Genomic DNA, 17,586 nt, shown 5'->3' with positions numbered 1-17,586 from the left:
GATTAAGGGGGAGTCATCCGGTGCATATTCGAAATGCGTCAACAACTTCATTCGGAGAGGTGCGACGATGGACACAATGGGTTGCTTCTCCTCGCACATCAGAGTGGTAGCAGCCTTTAGCGGGGCTAGCAGACTCACCATTTGCTCGGCAGCCAAGAGATCACTTTCACTGAGTGTGTGCACGTCACACGAGCCTTTTCTGACTTTCTTGTCGAGAAGTGTCGCCATCACCGCAGCTTGTTGTTCAAGAAATCGCTCCAACATCTCGAAAGAACTATTCCATCAGGTTTTCACGTCTGCTTTGAGCTTGTGGCGTGGAAGCCCCAGCAAACTTTTCTTCTCCTTCAAAACTGTGTTCCCAACTGCGCTGCGGTGAAAAAAACTCACAATTCTTCTCACGCGCCCTAAAAGCCTTTCTGTGGCAGCAATCTTCAGGTCATCTTGTGTTGTCAGATTCAGTGTGTGCGCGAAGCACTTTATATGTGGTGATAACCCTGCCTCTACACCAGCTTTGATCATATTAGAAGCGTTGTCGGTGAGGAGAGCCGGTGCCTTGTCCAATATACCCCATTCTTCACACGCACTTCTCAGAACCTGCCCGATATTAACTCCTGAATGAGTGTCTCCCAAGACACGAGTCTGTAAAACATGGTTTTTCATTTGCCATTTGTTGTCAATGAAATGACACGTTACAGTGATGTAGGACTCCGTTGTGCACGAAGTCCATCCATCTGAAGTTATGGCTACTCGCTCTGCACTCATCATACCCTGAATAACTTCATCACGAACTTTGGTTTAGAAGTTCGGAATGTAGGACTCGCTGAAATGTTGCAGTGAGGGGATGTTGTACCTCGGCTCAAGAATTTCGAGCAGGTATCTAAAGCCTTCATTTTCTACGACGCAATAGGGCCTCATGTCTTTGCATATGAAAAACGCAATGCCTTTGGTGATGTTTTTTGCTCTTTTTGAAGTGCTCGACAACTTTGGGGGAAAAAACGTTGTCAGTGATGTGGCGGGCGTGGAAGCCTGTGTTCTTTCTTTACACCAATATCAATCAATACCATGGCACCTTTTCAGGTGTGCAGATAGATTTGACGTATTGCCGCAGTATCTTCTCACACTGACAGTCTTTCTCAAACGGCAACATCTCTTACCACTGCTCCTTCTGTTTTTCTAAAGCCAAAATGCTTCCACACCCATGACTTGGCGCCGACTGGAGTGTGTAACACTTCACTTTCATTGCCAGCTCGCTCTGACGGTTCCATCGCTCTTGAAAGTCAGACTCAACTGAGTGATAGATAGACTGTGAAACTTAAGTAACGCGTGTGAAGCGGTGTGAAGTGGAAGACAATAATGAGGTTAGCGCCACCCGCAGCTTAGGAGTAGGTTGTACGCTTATGTTGGAGCGGATACTGAAAATAGCAAGTAAGGCTAACAGACAGGCGGCAAAATAAACACATTAATCAATACTCTTGCAGACGCATCGATACATCGTATAGTCGGCTGTATAACCGATGCATCGATACGAATCGATTAATATTTACAGCCCTATGCATTACACAAAGATCATAGAAAATCACAAGAAGCAATTTAAAACCAGTTCTTCATTTAAGCCATTAGGGTGTACTGTTTGAAGCGTATAGATCCAGAAGGCCTCGATGCCTTGAAATTTCAAGGTACAGACGTCGTGCCCAGATTCATTAAAGTGTCTTGCCACAGATGACTTAATGTCATGATTATGTATGTTGCTTTTGTGTTCATTTATTCTTATTCTTAATTCTCTTTTTGTTTTACCAAAATAACAGAACCCGCATGGGCATTTCAGTAAGTAGACGACAAAGGATATGCAACAAGTGATTCTCCCCCTCACAGAGAAAGACTTGCCGGTCCGTGGATGTAAAAAAGAGTTGCCTTTAATCATCGCATTACAGTTAACGCAACTCCTGCAAGGGAAGTTGCCAGGATCGAGAGTTGTAAGCCAATTAGTTGGCGGAGTAAGAGTCAGCTCTCACCAAAAAGTGGAGGCCGATCTGTGGGTCACTAGATAGAACATGCCAATGTTTTTTTGACTATGGACTTAATCTCACCCGAAAGGGGTGAAAAAGTTGTGGATAAGACAACACAATTATCTGAAGTGGCTTCTTTTTTCTCAAAAAGTGATTCTCGTTAAGTTAAGTTTTCTAAGTTAAGTTTTCTAAGGTGACAATTCAGCTTATAGATTATTTCTCCCTCTTTTAAATTGGAGTGAGTGTGGAGCGATTTCACTGGAGCGGGAGGATTTTGAAGTGGAGCCGGGGAGTTTAAATTGAGGCGGAGCTGCCTGGCGGGGTCCGAGCGGAGGAGCGGCCGAGTGGACAGCCACCTGAGCGAGGAGCGGCCGAGTGGACAGCCACCTGAGCGAGGAGCGGCCGAGTGGACAGCCACCTGAGCGAGGAGCGGGATATTGGCCCCACTCAGCTCCGCTCACTAGCTCTGGTGTGTATCAGTGTTGTGTGTTGTGTTGTATAAAGCATACCTGTCGTAGACCTCCAGTCCCTCCTCGAGGCCGGGCAACAGGCCCATGGTGAAGGCCTGTAGGCTGGGCAACAGTGCCCTCTGCAGGGGGAGGAAGTAGCGCTCGTACAGACCCAGCAGCACCGGCTTCACTGCCATCGCAGCATGACTCAGCAGAGGGAACAGCCCCGAGCTGCAACACACACACACACGCGCACGCACGCACGCACGCACACACGCACGCACACGCACATATGCACACGCACGCACACACACATCAATTCTAATGTCACAGATAGTAGTGTCCTCTTCTTTTACGACACACACACACAAATTTCTTTGCGTATTTACGATGTCTGATGCACACGCGCGTGCGCGCACACACACACACACGCGCGCGCACACACACACACACACACACACACACACACACACACCTGTAGATGAAGAGGTCCCTGGCGAGCCATTTGGTGCCGATGATCTTGAAGATGATCTCGTAGGTCTCGAGGGCCTTGAGGTGGACGCCACTGGGCAGGGCGGGGTGCAGACACTGGGCCAGACGCTTCCCGATGACCAGACGCCGCGGCAGCAGAGAGTATTTCAGGTTACTCTGCAGGGCCTGGACGGAGAGAGGGGAGGGGGGGGGCAATGTAAGTATAGTAATGCACGTGACTTGACTCTTTCATCACACACACACACACACACACACAACAGTAATTCAATGTTTGCTGAAACAGCATGTAGGTCAGATCCACCTAGATACACAAAGCAAACACAACCATCCGAATAGTAAGCAGAGCAGTGTCATACCAGACTCATATGGCCAGCAGACCCTCAGTAATAGTCAACTCATATGGCCAGCAGACCCTCAGTAATAGTCAACTCATATGGCCAGCAGACCCTCAGTAATACTCAACAGCTATCAATCAGGTCCTCAGTGACACTCAGGAACGCACAAAGCCTATGGCAGGGCATTCAGGCCCTCACGGACTACAAGCCCGCGCCACAGAGCTGTGAGAGCAACATCCCTCTGCTCAACAACCTGAACCGCTTCTTTGCTCGCTTTGAAGCACAAAACAGCACCTGCCCACAGAAGACCCATCCCCCTCTACATGAGCAGCCCCTGTGCCTCTCTGCCGACAGCGTGAAGAGGACACTTGCTGCCATCAACACCCGTAAGGCAACAGGTCCAGACAACATCCCAGGTCGCGGCGCTGAAGGACTGTGCAGGGGGGAGCTTAAGGATGTCTTCACAGACATCTTTAACACTTCCCTGAAGCAAGCCATCGTCCCATCATGTTTCAAAGCTGCCACCATCATACCTGTGCCGAAGAAAACTGCTCCATCCTGCTTCAATGACTACCGCCCTGTGGCACTGACACCCATCATCATGAAGTGCTTTGAGCGCTTGTCATGTCACATATCAAAGCCATTCTCCCCCCACCCTGGACCCCTTCCAGTTTGCATACCGAGCCAAGCGGTCTACAGAGGATGCAATCTGCTCTGCCCTCCACCCAGCCCTCACCCACCTGGAAAAAAGAGACTCATATGTGAGATTGCTGTTTATAGACTTCAGTTCTGCATTCAACACCATAATACCACAACAACTCATCTGCAAACTTGACAAACTGGGACTCAGTACCTACCTCTGCAACTGGCTACTGGACTTCCTCTGTCAGAGGCCCCAAGTAGTAATGCGATGTTGGCAACAATACCTCAAGCAGCATCACACTGAGCACAGGGGCCCCCAAGGCAAGTGCTCAGTCCGCTGCTCTTCACCCTGCTGACGATGACTGCACTGCAACCTACAGCAACAATCACATAGTGAAATTTGCTGGCGGCCACAATCTCTGGTGGGTCTCATCACCAAGGGCGGCGAGACTCAGTACAGGTTGGAGGTCGACCATCTGACCACGTGGTGCAGGGACAACAACCTCCTGCTGAGCGCCAGCAAGACCAAAGAGATTGTTGTTGACTTCCGGAGAGGTCACACCCAACACCTGCCACTGACCATCGACGGTGCTGTGGTGGAGAGAGCGAGCAGCACCAAATTCCTGGGGTGCACATCAGTGAAGACCTCTCCTGACCACCAACACTGCATCACTGGCTAAGAGAGCTCAGCCGCCTGTACTTCCCTCGCGGAAACTCAGACGAGCAAGTGCTCCACCAGCCATCATGACCACATTCTACCGAGGCACCATCGAGCATCCTCTCCAGCTGTATCGCTGTGTGGGGTGGAAGCTGCACTGAATACAACAGGAAAGCCCTGCAGCGCATAGTGAACACAGCTGGAAGGATTATTGGTGCTTCACTCCCCTCCCTGAAGGACATTTACACCACCCACCTCACCCGCAGGCGACCAAAATTGTGAGTGATGCAAGTCACCCCGCCACAATCTGTTTGATCTACTGCCCTCTGGGAAGAGGTACAGAAGCCTGGCGGCCCCTCGACTACCAGACTCACCAACAGCTTCATACACCAAGCCGTGGGATGCTGAACTCTCCCTCCTCTCCCCCTCCACCCTCAGCTACATAACATCCTGGACATTGACCCCAAAATGGTCCGCCTGCACTACTCCACTTGCACACTTGCACACTTGTACACTTTACAACTGGTGTTGTTGTCCTGAAACACAACACTTCTGCTGCTCTTACATAACTTGCACCACTATGCCACTTTCTTCTTACTTAGGTCAAACAGAACTACCCAAGCCTTTTATTGGCCTGAATTTGCACTAGTATTTTTATTGACTGTCTATGCACAATTTCAACCACATTTTGCTGCTCTTATTTTTTTCATTATTATATGTGCCCTCTTATTTACTTATTTACTTACTTTTTTGTTTACTTGAATGTTATGTTTGTCTGTGGACCAAAATTATTAAAATATGTCTTGTCTTCACCGTGGGATAGTGAGAAACGTAATTTCGATCTCTTTGTATGTCTGGAACATGTGAAGAAATTGACAATAAAGCTGACTTTGACTTTGACTTTGACTCTTCAGATGACCGATAGACACTCAAGACATGAGCTCACGCCTCTCAACTACAAGCGGTCATGTCTACTAACTATGGATGTGTTAATATCAACTACAAGCGGTCATGTCTACTAACTATGGATGTGTTAATATCCACACAAATGGCTAGCAACTCATAATTAGGTAACTGTCAAGAACGTTATTCACATCAGGTAACTGTCAAGAAGGTTATTCACATCAGGTAACTGTCAAGAAGGTTAACTGTCAGGAGGTCCTGTTAGCTCTAGTACAGATAAGGTGTGTGGGGAAGCTTCTATCAGCAGCAAGGCCTGCAAAAGCCTCCATGCTTTATATGGCATGATCACCCGGAGAGAAGAAATACTCTTTTCTGATTGGCTGGCGGGGTGGCTTTTAATTCTGAATAACAGGACACTTATGAAGTAGATCTGCTAAAAAAAAGTTTAATCAGCCATGGCCTACTGGTTAGCACTTCGGACCTGTAACCGGAGGGTTGCCGGTTCGAGCCCCGACCAGTAGGCACGGCTAAAGTGCCCTTGAGCAAGGCACCTAACCCCTCACTGCTCCCCGAGCGCCGCTGTTGTTGCAGGCAGCTCACTGCGCCGGGATTAGTGTGTGCTTCACCTCACTGTGTGTACACTGTGTGCTGTGTGTGTTTCACTAATTCACGGATTGGGATAAATGCAGAGACCAAATTTCCCTCACGGGATCAAAAAAAAAAAAATCGCCTTTCCATATCAATGCTTATGAATGGTAACTATAACAACGATAGTAGGACAACGGTTGAGCCTGGAGGCAGGCTTCGCAACAATGGAATCAACTGTAAACAAGCTAACTGTCCATGCTATCGATGTTATAGAGCCAACGAAAGTTGTACAACAAGCTGAACTAGTGAGCTTCTTTTTAAACGGAACCGCGTGTTTCCTTTGCTTTACAGTGGCAACCGGGTGATACGCGGGATAACGGCCTTCAAGGTGTGTCGGGCGGAGTTTTTTGCCCCTCGCCCTCGTCCGTTAATTCCGTATAACAGGACACCTTGGCGGCTGTTATCCATTCCGTGACAAATGTGCATTACATTCATGGCCACAGGCAATAGCCAGGAACTCTAAAGCAGATTCTAGATTATGGACCAAGACATACTGTAGTGGGTTAAGGTGACACACACACACACACACACACACACTCAGACGCACACACACTCAGACGCACACACACACACACAGACACAATCAGACACACACGCTAAAAATGTATGAAACTGTTCCTGTTGACAAGGTACGATTGATGATTCTGATAGCATACTTTCTTCTTCTGATGACCATGATAGATCTTTTATGACTGGTGCATTTAACTAGTGAAGTTCTAGATATGCATTGGGCGTACACTGTGCATATTATGCTTCCATCACCAAATTAATACATTCCAGAGTCCAGGTACTTCCTGTGTATTCATTCCAGAGTCCAGGTACTCCCTGTGTATTCATTATTACAGGCACAAGATCTCCTGATCTGTGAGCTACACTGTAAAAGAGCCATGAAAGGTGTGATGATTCCTGGTCGATCTTTCAGTGCTCACGGTGTCTCATGAGGAGCATGAGGTATGCTCACTACAGAGGACAAACATACCCTGTGTCTCTCAGCATGAGATACAGTATGCAGATACAGTATGCTCCCTTCAGCTCTCACACAAGGAGGAACAGAGATGTCCCCACTTCTCCCTTCACAAGGTCACGTGCTGCACTCTACAAATCCCAACTTCCTGTGCTGTTTACAGTTAATGCAACAAAAAGAGAGAAGTGTGTGTGTGTGATTGTGTGTGTGTAAGAGGGTGATCATTATCAGTTATCCTCATAAAGATGCATAAAGTCTTTAAGAAAGCTTGCGGTAGTTATGGCTTCCTGATTTCTAAGAATGTGTGCACTATGGCATTAATAGAGAATGATAGAAGTGCTTTCATGCCCACTGAAACATCTGAGTGACTGTATGCATGTCTCTTTAAGTACATTAGTCATACTTCTAAGTATGCAATAATGACTCATATAGAACATAATGACTCATATAGAATATGTTTGTCCACTGTAAACATCACCACTACTCATCTCTCTTGTGCCATGATGTCACCATACACACAAACCCATCATTCACATTCACATCACACACACACACACACACACACACACACACAAAGACAATATCAGCATAGACATCATCAATGATTCATCTTTCACGCCAAGTCACCCCTTCTTCTTGTCCACTAGGTCAATTGGTGACCTGACATTACCCACAATCCCCTTGTCACCTTGTTCAGCTTGCCCAGGGACGAGATGAGGTCGGCCCATTCGCTCGACGACTCAAAGTTCCGCAGCGCCTTCTCGATGACCGCCGCGTAGCTGCGGTAGCGGTAGTCGTTGAGCAGCTCCGCCTCCTCAGGATCCATGATGCTTCAGTCCAATCCCAGCATGCTTAGCGGGCACCTGCAGGGGTGGACAACAAGCAGATGAGGTCACTTCCTCCTGCCCCACAGCATGACATCATCGGTTTTAAAAACATCTGCTGACGCCAGCGAGCAACAAGCAAGATGAATATGCATTCATTTGGCACTCTTCCAAGCACAGTGCCACACACACACACACACACACACACAGGAGTAATGGCTTCTACAAAATGACTCATCCTCAGTCAGCACAATGCATCCTAGAGCCCTTATAGGTTCTATATGCTGCCTACTGTGTGTGTGTGTGTCTGTGTGTTCTCCACAATCTGAGACACAGAACAGAACAAAGAACCTTTTGAAATAGCACCTTCACCTTCACCTAACTCTCCCCCCATCCATATGACTGGTATGTACAGTGTGTGTGTGTAAGTGTGTGTGTGTGTGTGTAAGTGTGTGTGTGTGTAAGTGGTATGGCGGCCTGTGTTTATGGATGACAAAGAGTCTTAGAGGGCAAAAGAGAGAGAGAGAAATTCAATGTGAATCAATGTAAATCAATGTGATTCTTGTTTCGCCCATTCAGCTGTGTCCCTGGAGATAAACAAACATTAGGTAAAGCACACACACACACACACTACATAATTCATATATTTTTTTATTAAAAAAAAAAAAAAAAAAAATAATCACATGATACCGTCATGCATGCATGCCTACACACACACATATATATAGGATAAATCATTTAATTAACACACACACACACGCTGCAGGAGTGCTCACTGTCTCGTGGACACACAGCTCCCCGCACGTGGCTGAGCCTTCCAGCAGAGCCAGCCGACACACACACACACACACACACACACACACACACACAGGAGATTACACTGAAAATGTAATTAACCAGTCAAGTCGAGCCAGACCCGCGTGCGCACACACACACACACACACACACACACACACAGGACAAGAGCCTAGATTATAGCTCTCTACTGGAAAGCAGAGACATCTGTTCAATCTAAGCTAGTAGCGTAAGACCCTCCCTCCCTCCCTCACACACACACACACACTTTTTTTTCTCTGAAAATCTCTCTCTCACAGATAGATTTTTCTATCATATCAGAAAAAAGAACATCTAGAGATTTGACACAAGGTTGCATACACGTGCCTCTCATCCAATACACACACACACACACACACACACACACACACGAGAGAGAGAGAGACAGAGAGAGAGAGAGAGAGAGAGAGACAGAGAGAGAAAGAGGGAGCATCAGCAGACTGTGCTATCTGCTGCAAACATAACAAAAATCAATCCTGCATTAGATTTCCAGATGACCAAGCATTCTCTCTCTCCATCCCTCCCTCCATCTCTCCCTCTTTGTCCTAAAAACCATAGACATAATATACATAGACGCCGCATTGGCTGCTGGAAACAAGAAATGCGGCCGCCATCTTGGACCGGTCATACTCCTCGTTGCGTTGCAGCAGAAGACAGAAGATGACAGCACTGTGCAGCATGTTCCTTCACAAATCGGCGGACCATACTCGGGGGATTTACTTTTTACAAGTAAGATTTAACATAACCGTACTATTGGTTGTATTTTGTGAATAGAATATTACCAGAGAGCTGAGAAGGAGCAATCTTTGATATTACTGTATGAAAATCGTAGCCATCTAGCTAGGCTATGTTTACTTTCGGTGTTCACCCGCTATGAACTGAGACTTGATAAGTCATATTCCATAACACTGACTAAGATTACAACTGACACAAGAAGGCTATTGTAGAAATAAATCATACTAGATTTGGCGGTGAATTTTACACAAGTGGCACAGACTAGCCTATTGGGCAATCAAAGCTAGCTGCTACTTGTAGCCTAAGTGTGTTGGTGGTAGCCTCACTATTTCCTGAATAAAGTAACTTTTCAATAGCTCAACTTCTTTATTTATCAAGTAGCTTAGCCAGACAAGCTACACTGTTCTTGTCATGTGAAATTAGCACAATTTAAAGTAGCTTCCTATGTAGTGAACTAGCCTACTGCTGTGTTTGTGTTAGGCTACTAATACATTTGACTGGGTGGTAGTTTTTGTGTAGTGTTTTTTTTATTCATGGCAGAGTAACTGATAGTTTAGCTCACTAAAATTTCGAAGTAGCTTGCCCAACACTGTATTATTCACATGTCATTTACCCTAACAAGAATAAGATGCCTCTCAAATTCCTTTTCATTCATTTATTTATTATTTTGTATCTCTCCAGAACAACTGCCTTGTTCAAGAAGACTGTGAATGAACTGAACGGTCTCCTCACACCCCTGGAACTGAGGAAGGTGCAGCTCTTCATTGCAGTACTGCAGGGCATCTGCTACACTGTGACTGAATGTTTGATTTATGAGCTCCACCTTCATCACCTGCATTCGCCACTCTGTGTCCCATTTTCCCATCGTCTGGTTGACTCAGTCCTCTTTTATGGAGTTTACCCAGTTTACTATGCCATCTTATTTGCCCACCTGCTGTCTGAAGCACTTTTGTTCTCAGCCAAAGTGTACCCAAGCAATTTTAGCAAGGTGGGAACATACAAAATGACATGCACCAGTTGTCGAAATCATAGAACCAACTGCATGACGGTAACTCTGTCACTGAGCCTGTGAAGACACTCCCGGTTCTTTACTGATTGCAATGAACGGGTTGATCTTAGCAGTTTTCTAAAATGTTTCTTAATTCCTTTTTATTTAATCTCTTCATTGGGGCTGGAACCTTTCTGTGAACTGTAAATAACAGATGCTGTTGATGAACCCATTGACACTGTACAAGTGACAAGTCACCTTTTTGTCTTGAATTGATGAACTGTTACACTTACTATGCCAAACCAATGTCTGTTTTTTAAGGATCAGAAACAAACCTACAAACTTGCACTTTACAATATTTATGGAACTTGTCTAACAAATGCTGTTGATATTGAACCCAGTTACTCCATTTCCTTTATGCCACACCAATGTCTGTTCATCACTTTATTTTTGATGGCACTGAACTGAAAATGTTAATGGATTTTTTTTCTGTAAATTTAACTCATTAAAACTTGTATCAAACCAGTTTTTGTCTATGCTGTCAAAAGTGGATTAGTTATGTAAGTGGATTAGTTATGTTCCCAGTTTTTATATTGGATGTCATCACTTTATAATATATCATATATCAGAATATTCTATTACTGTTAAGCCCACTATGAATATTAAAATACACACAACCATGTTTCCTGTATCATACAGCTTTTTCTACTGGGAGGTTTACAACTTATTCTGAGTCAATTTACCCAAGTTTGTCACTAAACCACATAGGCCTACTTGGAATACCCCTCAGATGTCTGAATGGCACTGATCTCACTTAAATGTTTATGGAACCTTTCTGTGGACTGTGAATAATGCTGTTGATGGAACTTTTCTGTCAACTGTGAACTATATTTAACTCATTAAACTTGTATCAAACTAGTTTTGTCTATGCTGTCAAACATGGATTATGTTCCCAGTTTTAATATCGGACGTCAGGTCACTTTATATCATATATCAGAATATTCTATTACTGTTAAACCTACTATGAATATTAAAATACGCTAAATCATGTGTCCTGTATCATAGCTACATGTATGACCTTTGCAGCAAAAAAAAACGCGTGAGAATCTGTTCGGTATTCAGTGAGATATTATTAATTAAGTGCGCTGACAGCTCATCTCACCGGCCAAACAGATTACACTGAGTGGAGTGGAGTGGATGACCGGTCCAAGATGGCGGCTCCAAATCTCGTCAGCACTAGTAAGGAGTAGCGGTCGATGCGGCGTCTATGTATATTATGTCTATGCTAAAAACATGTAACAGTTAATGTGGTTCTTGTATAATATTCCTGTTCACACAGCTCTGAGGGCCACTGGCTTACCTTTTAGGCACACCCGGCCCAGATTGGTTCTGGATCTGAAGACCTTTGCTAGACCTGTGCAAGACCTGTGCAAGACCCCTACTAAACCCACACTAAATCTATGCCAACCTCGCACTAACCCCATGCTAAATTTAGGGCTGCGTGATATGACCAAAATGACCATCTCAATACAGCTTACTTCATATCCAGTATGATAGCACTACCACGTTAAAGATCCTCTGCTACACCCACACTTAGCCCATACCAGACCCATGCTACACCCACGCTTAGTCCGTACCAGACCCTTGCTACACTGATGCCATACTAGACAGAGAAGCCCATGTTCCACATGAGTCATGCCTATTGCTCAAAACAAGCAGCCATGTTTTTATTGTGTATATTTCTACATACATTTCTACTACAGCAGCAATAGACATGACTGATATGTCAGCTGTATTCAATAGAAATATCATATGTAGCTTCAAATATGTTGATTAATCTCTCATTGTCTCCTTCTGTCCTCATCATCTTGAAACTACAATAACCCCCTCACACACACACACACACACACACACACACTTTTAGTAGACAATCTTATTTGTTCATGATTAGCACCTCCTCCAAAGTCCCCCCTCCCCCAACCCCCTGAATGCACACACAGAATTAGCAGAAATCATCTAATGCACCACCCACACACACCACACCACACACACCCAAACAAACTGCAGTATAATCATCTTATCTATGTACTCCATCTCCCAAACAAACCCCAACACCCTACAGACATTAACAAATTAAATGGTTTGCAGTATTGTTTTGCACTTGGATATGGAGAGCCCCTTTAGTCATATTTACATCTTTCCTCCTCACTACTCAGGAGTTTTTGAGATTTTTTTTTGCGAACAGTCGCGCATGCACGCACGCACGCACGCACGCACGCAAGCTCTGCTGCCCCCTCCTCAGACCTGTCTCACCCATGGAGGTATTATATATAACTGTCTCACCTAATAAGTCAGCTGACTGGACCATGACACCACTAGGGTCAAAAGGTCAAATTTCACAGTGAAAGCAAACATCCAAGCAACACACAGGCAAAGAAACGCACACACTTACATATCATTTCTGAGTGCTCAGATCTTAAGCTCCTATTGCATAACTAATTTGTCTGCTCTCAGTGTGTGTGTGTGTGTGTGTGTGTGTGTGGTGTTCTCAATTCTTCTCAATATAATAAGTGCACTTGTATATGGCTCAGAATGCGTCAGGCACTGAATTTAGTCAGAATAACGTCATATGAAACCACTTAAAATCAATACAACGCAGCTTCAGCCCGAAATAGAAAACCGGATTTTGAAATACTGAAGTGCATTGGTGACGTTCATTGTTGGCTCATGAATAAGGTGGATACATTATCTTCCTGAGATCAAGCTGTATAGACGCCCCTACACTTTAGGAAAGGACAACAAGCATCCTGTCTGTCTGTAAGAGTAGGCCCTCTCTTCTGCAATGTTATCATTAAATGTGACACGAAGAAAAACGTAAAAACGTCATTCTCATGGTCATTGTGAACTTTGATGTTTCTCTGCTCAAAAATAATAATAATAAATCTACATAATGTGTGTGTGTGTGTGTGTGTGTGTGTGTGTGCACCTTCACTGCAGCAGAAACTGTCTGAGCATGGCTGTAGGGTGAGTGTAGACAATATGACTATGCCTTTTATAGCCACACACACACACACACACACACTCTGAGTCAGCCCTAATCAATACAGTGTCTCTCTTTTCCTCTCTCTCTCTCTCACACACACACAAACACACACACACAAACACACACACACACACACACAATCAATCTATCAGGTCAATTAAAGCCCAAAGAGGTCATTTCTCAGTATCATATCAGCACTGTCTGCATTCCACCGCAGGAGGAAGAGATCAATATTACTGTGAACACACAGAGCGAGAGAGAGAGAGAGAGGTGATGAAAATGTCTACGTGACCCATGACGAATGAACTGCCTACAAGACTGCTACCACACTATCCACATTCACACCCACGCATGCAATACATACGTCAAGAACATGTTCTGAAGTAGAGTAGAGTGTTCCACTAAGCTTCACCCTCTGTGCAGTAGAGTAGAGTGTTACGCTAAGCTTCACCCTCTGTGCAGTAGAGTAGAGTGTTCCGCTAAGCTTCACCCTCTGTGCAGTGCAGATATTCTTTGTCAGTGTGATTTTATTCGCGCTGCTAGGCAGCCTGGATTCCAGGGACACGATTTTCACCTCAACGAAGGAACCAATCACAGAATGGAGGGGGGACAGCAAGACGATGACAACATCTACAGTATGCGACATGCAACTACAGCACGTACATACGCATTTGATAGACATTCGTAGTGCCCAATAAACGGCTCTGAGCATTCGTAAACCACGTCTCAAATACGAGAAAATGAATGTGTAGTTCCCAGACACCATCTCAATGAGATGAGGTCTGGTGTTAGCCAGGCTACCATTTATCATCACCAGAGTACAACTCTGTCATCATTGACCAGAGAGAGTGATAAACTGGTAAATCTGCATCATACTGTATAGTCTAGGTTTGGATGAGCGTCTTCTAAATGGATGTCAATGTACAAATCAGGACACAGTGGTGGAGAGTCATACCTTTTGATATGAACGCCTCTGTGACCTTTCAGGAGAGGGCCATACATGTGTGTGTGTGTGTGTGTGTGTGCCGCCTCTGTGTATAGGTTTTATTTCATATGTGGCACCTTACTGGCTGTCCTAGAGCTTTTTGTGTGATCTGGTGCTTGGGTCAGTCCTTTCCTCTGTGTCTCTATCCTGACCCTTGCATGGCATATGCAATGAAACCTACACAGAGGCCGCACATGGCGGCCTGACCCAGGGGCACGTGCCAGCACAGACGCCGAGAGCTGAAGCGCTGGAGGTTGGGGGAGATCGGCTCAAACGCTGCATTACATAATGGAGTTGGCCAGACTTTGGCAAATGCCACTCACAGTAGCTCAGGACTCTGGGATACACACACACACACACACACACACACACACACACACACACACAGACACACACACAGACACACACACACAATATTGGACACTGGAGTAATAACAATAATACATGCATGCTGAGGTTTGTACTGAACTGAATGGAACTGAAATGGACCGGCAGCCAAAGAGATGGGCAGAGCTACAGTGTAGGGGAAGGAGAGGAGAGGAGAGGGCAGAGCTAGGAGAGGAGAGGAGAGGAGAGGAGGGGAGAGCAGAGGACAGAGCTAGGAGAGGAGTGGAGAGGAGAGGACAGAGCTAGGAGAGGAGAGGAGAGGAGAGAGCTAGGAGAGGAGTGGAGAGGAGAGGACAGAGCTAGGAGAGGAGTGGAGAGGAGAAGAGAGGACAGAGCTAGGAGAGGAGAGGAGAGGAGGGGAGAGCAGAGGACAGAGCTTAAGAGAAGGCAAACTGAGTAAGGCCATGTAAGCCCCAGCGCTTACACCAGCACTTAGGCTAAACACACACACGTCATGTACAATTAAGCAAACACACACCTGCTCATTTCCACCCATAGAACCATAGCACACAGGGGACCACAGAGACTTAATTCACATCTTACTCCATCACCATCCATCGCCTTAGCTTCACTGGCCACCTCATTCTCATGACTCATTCTCTGTCAGAATGGCAGAGCAATATGTGTGTGTGTGTGTGAGAGAGAGAGAGAGAGATTGTTACACTGTTTTGTTTTGCACGTTGGCAACACTGTAGGCTACACCTACAGTCTAATAAAGCAACACTGAAATTGAGAGAGAGAAAAAAAATGTGTGAAGACAAAAGGAAAGATGTGTGCGTGAGAGACAGCGAGGGAGGCGTGAAGACACATTTGAGCAAAATTCAAAGAGGAAGCGAACCTCCCTGAGAAAAACACAACACTATTCTAAGCCATAAACGAGCCTCTTTGTTTTTGCCGTTCATCCATCAGCTGGTAGGGGAAGCACGAGGCAACACCCGCTGCAATCAAAGGAGAACTCAACCGTAACCGTACAGTAGCCTAGCTACGGTTACGTCACGGTGCATCGCCCCTGTCTATGTTTCATGCACGTCCAAAGTCTTACGCGGAGACATCGTTATATTAAATATTAACAGTAACCAAGGCTACTGTGCAATGTATTACATCAAGAGAGACATTACATACGCCAATGCACAAACGTAGTTGTAAAGGTGTGATATCTGTTTGCCAGTCAGCTGATGGGCTTGCTATGACACTGCAGGTTATTCAGGTGCTTGCTTTAAACGATGGCAAATAATTCTGTCATAAAAATGAAGAAAATGATCATCCGTAATGAACGCGCCAAACGCATTATTCTTTTCGCGACTAGTCATGGGTGTTTAGCACACACGCGCATAGGCTACACACAAGACTTACCAACAGCGATGAGATGAGATGGCCCGATTATCTCGAATAAAGCAATTAATTAAGGTGTGATCTTGCTCTCTCGGTTGTATCAATATTCTTCGCCGAGGGATGAATAACTTTCCGATTGCCAAATCTGACAGTGCACCCACCGTTACAAGTAGTAGGATTGCAAAAGAATCACAATCAAATGGACTGCAACACTTTTCTACCGTGAAACCTCGGTACTTCGATCATGTCGTCTGCTGTCCCTGAAAATGTGCTGCACTGTCCAGTAAACACTCAGCTGATTCCGTCCAAGAGAGGGACACTGACCTGAACACTTCCTGATGGGCGATGAGAGCGGCACAAGTAGTCAGCCTTGCGGGGGGGCGTTGTGTGAGCATCAGACTGTTTGTTTTAAATTAAACGAATATTCTTGTCACTAACGTCACTTAATGCAATATCCATAATGTTTTGTGACTACGGTTGTTTAGTTATGTCGGTATATGCGTTTTTTAGTGTGCCATGTTTGTCCGTGACTCGCTGGGAGTAAACTATCATTCCGAGAGTTCCCTGCGCGTGTTGGTAGCTTCCAGGATGTGCTCTGTTTACAAACCTCGCACCAGACTGTCAAATGCTTCGGCTGCGCTTCGTGACAGCTTGATCGTGTGAACAAACACTGAAACAATAGCCTATCCACTCTCCTCTGAGAACCAGAGACTTAAGCATCTGGATTAACCCTGAAAAACAAACTTGTAATAAGTAATAGCCTATGTAGCCTATAATACTTGTGCTGTATTCTAATAGGCCTACCTCTATAATATAATATACTGTAGCCCTTTAGTCTGTTATAGGCCTTACAGTCTTATAGTAGGGTTACGCTACGTCTATAGAATGTCCCAAAAACACTACAAGATTCCTAAAATATAGTATTGCTATTCCTAATATTACTAAGCCTATAACATGTTGTCCCAGGTTTCCAGTTCATAGGCCTACTGCCATTACAGGACCCCTATATGATCACAACAATGCTTTCTTGGTTATTTTAAACACATCTTTCTGCCTCACACATGCAGAGGAGGAACAAAACAGACAGACTCACAGCACTAGACTATAGGCTTCCATAATCACCTATAGAGAACTTTAGCTAGACACCTGCTCTAATGAGGAGCCATGTAGGTATCACAGATGGGCCAGTCCTGTGTGTGTAGATGTAACGGATGCCAGCTAGCTTAGCTGTGCTTGTGGAATGTTGGTAAACCTCACTCCCCGACGCCTCAAGAGTGCTGCTGGCATGCAAGCCAGTAGCCTGGGCTATTGGCTCAATTGCTATCGCGCTCGCCTCCCAATCCGAGGTGCTGCTGTTCGCG

The 17,586-nt window shown here is 45.3% G+C and overlaps 1 protein-coding gene across 1 annotated transcript in view; it reads right to left on the bottom strand.

The window, feature by feature from the left end:
- The window catches only part of dop1b (DOP1 leucine zipper like protein B), a 68,275-nt gene extending 51,755 nt beyond the window's left edge, over positions 1-16,520 (bottom strand). The window contains 4 exon segments of the mRNA XM_048238507.1: positions 2,516-2,686; positions 2,931-3,112; positions 7,786-7,960; positions 16,247-16,520. Of these exon segments, the coding sequence (XP_048094464.1) occupies positions 2,516-2,686; positions 2,931-3,112; positions 7,786-7,923 (491 nt within the window). The 5' untranslated portion in view covers positions 7,924-7,960; positions 16,247-16,520.
- Positions 16,521-17,586: the final 1,066 nt, after the last annotated feature.

Source organism: Alosa alosa, chromosome 3, assembly GCF_017589495.1.
Source record: "Alosa alosa isolate M-15738 ecotype Scorff River chromosome 3, AALO_Geno_1.1, whole genome shotgun sequence".
Taxonomy (NCBI): Eukaryota; Metazoa; Chordata; class Actinopteri; order Clupeiformes; family Clupeidae; genus Alosa; species Alosa alosa.
This window is presented reverse-complemented; position numbering and strand designations above follow the sequence as displayed.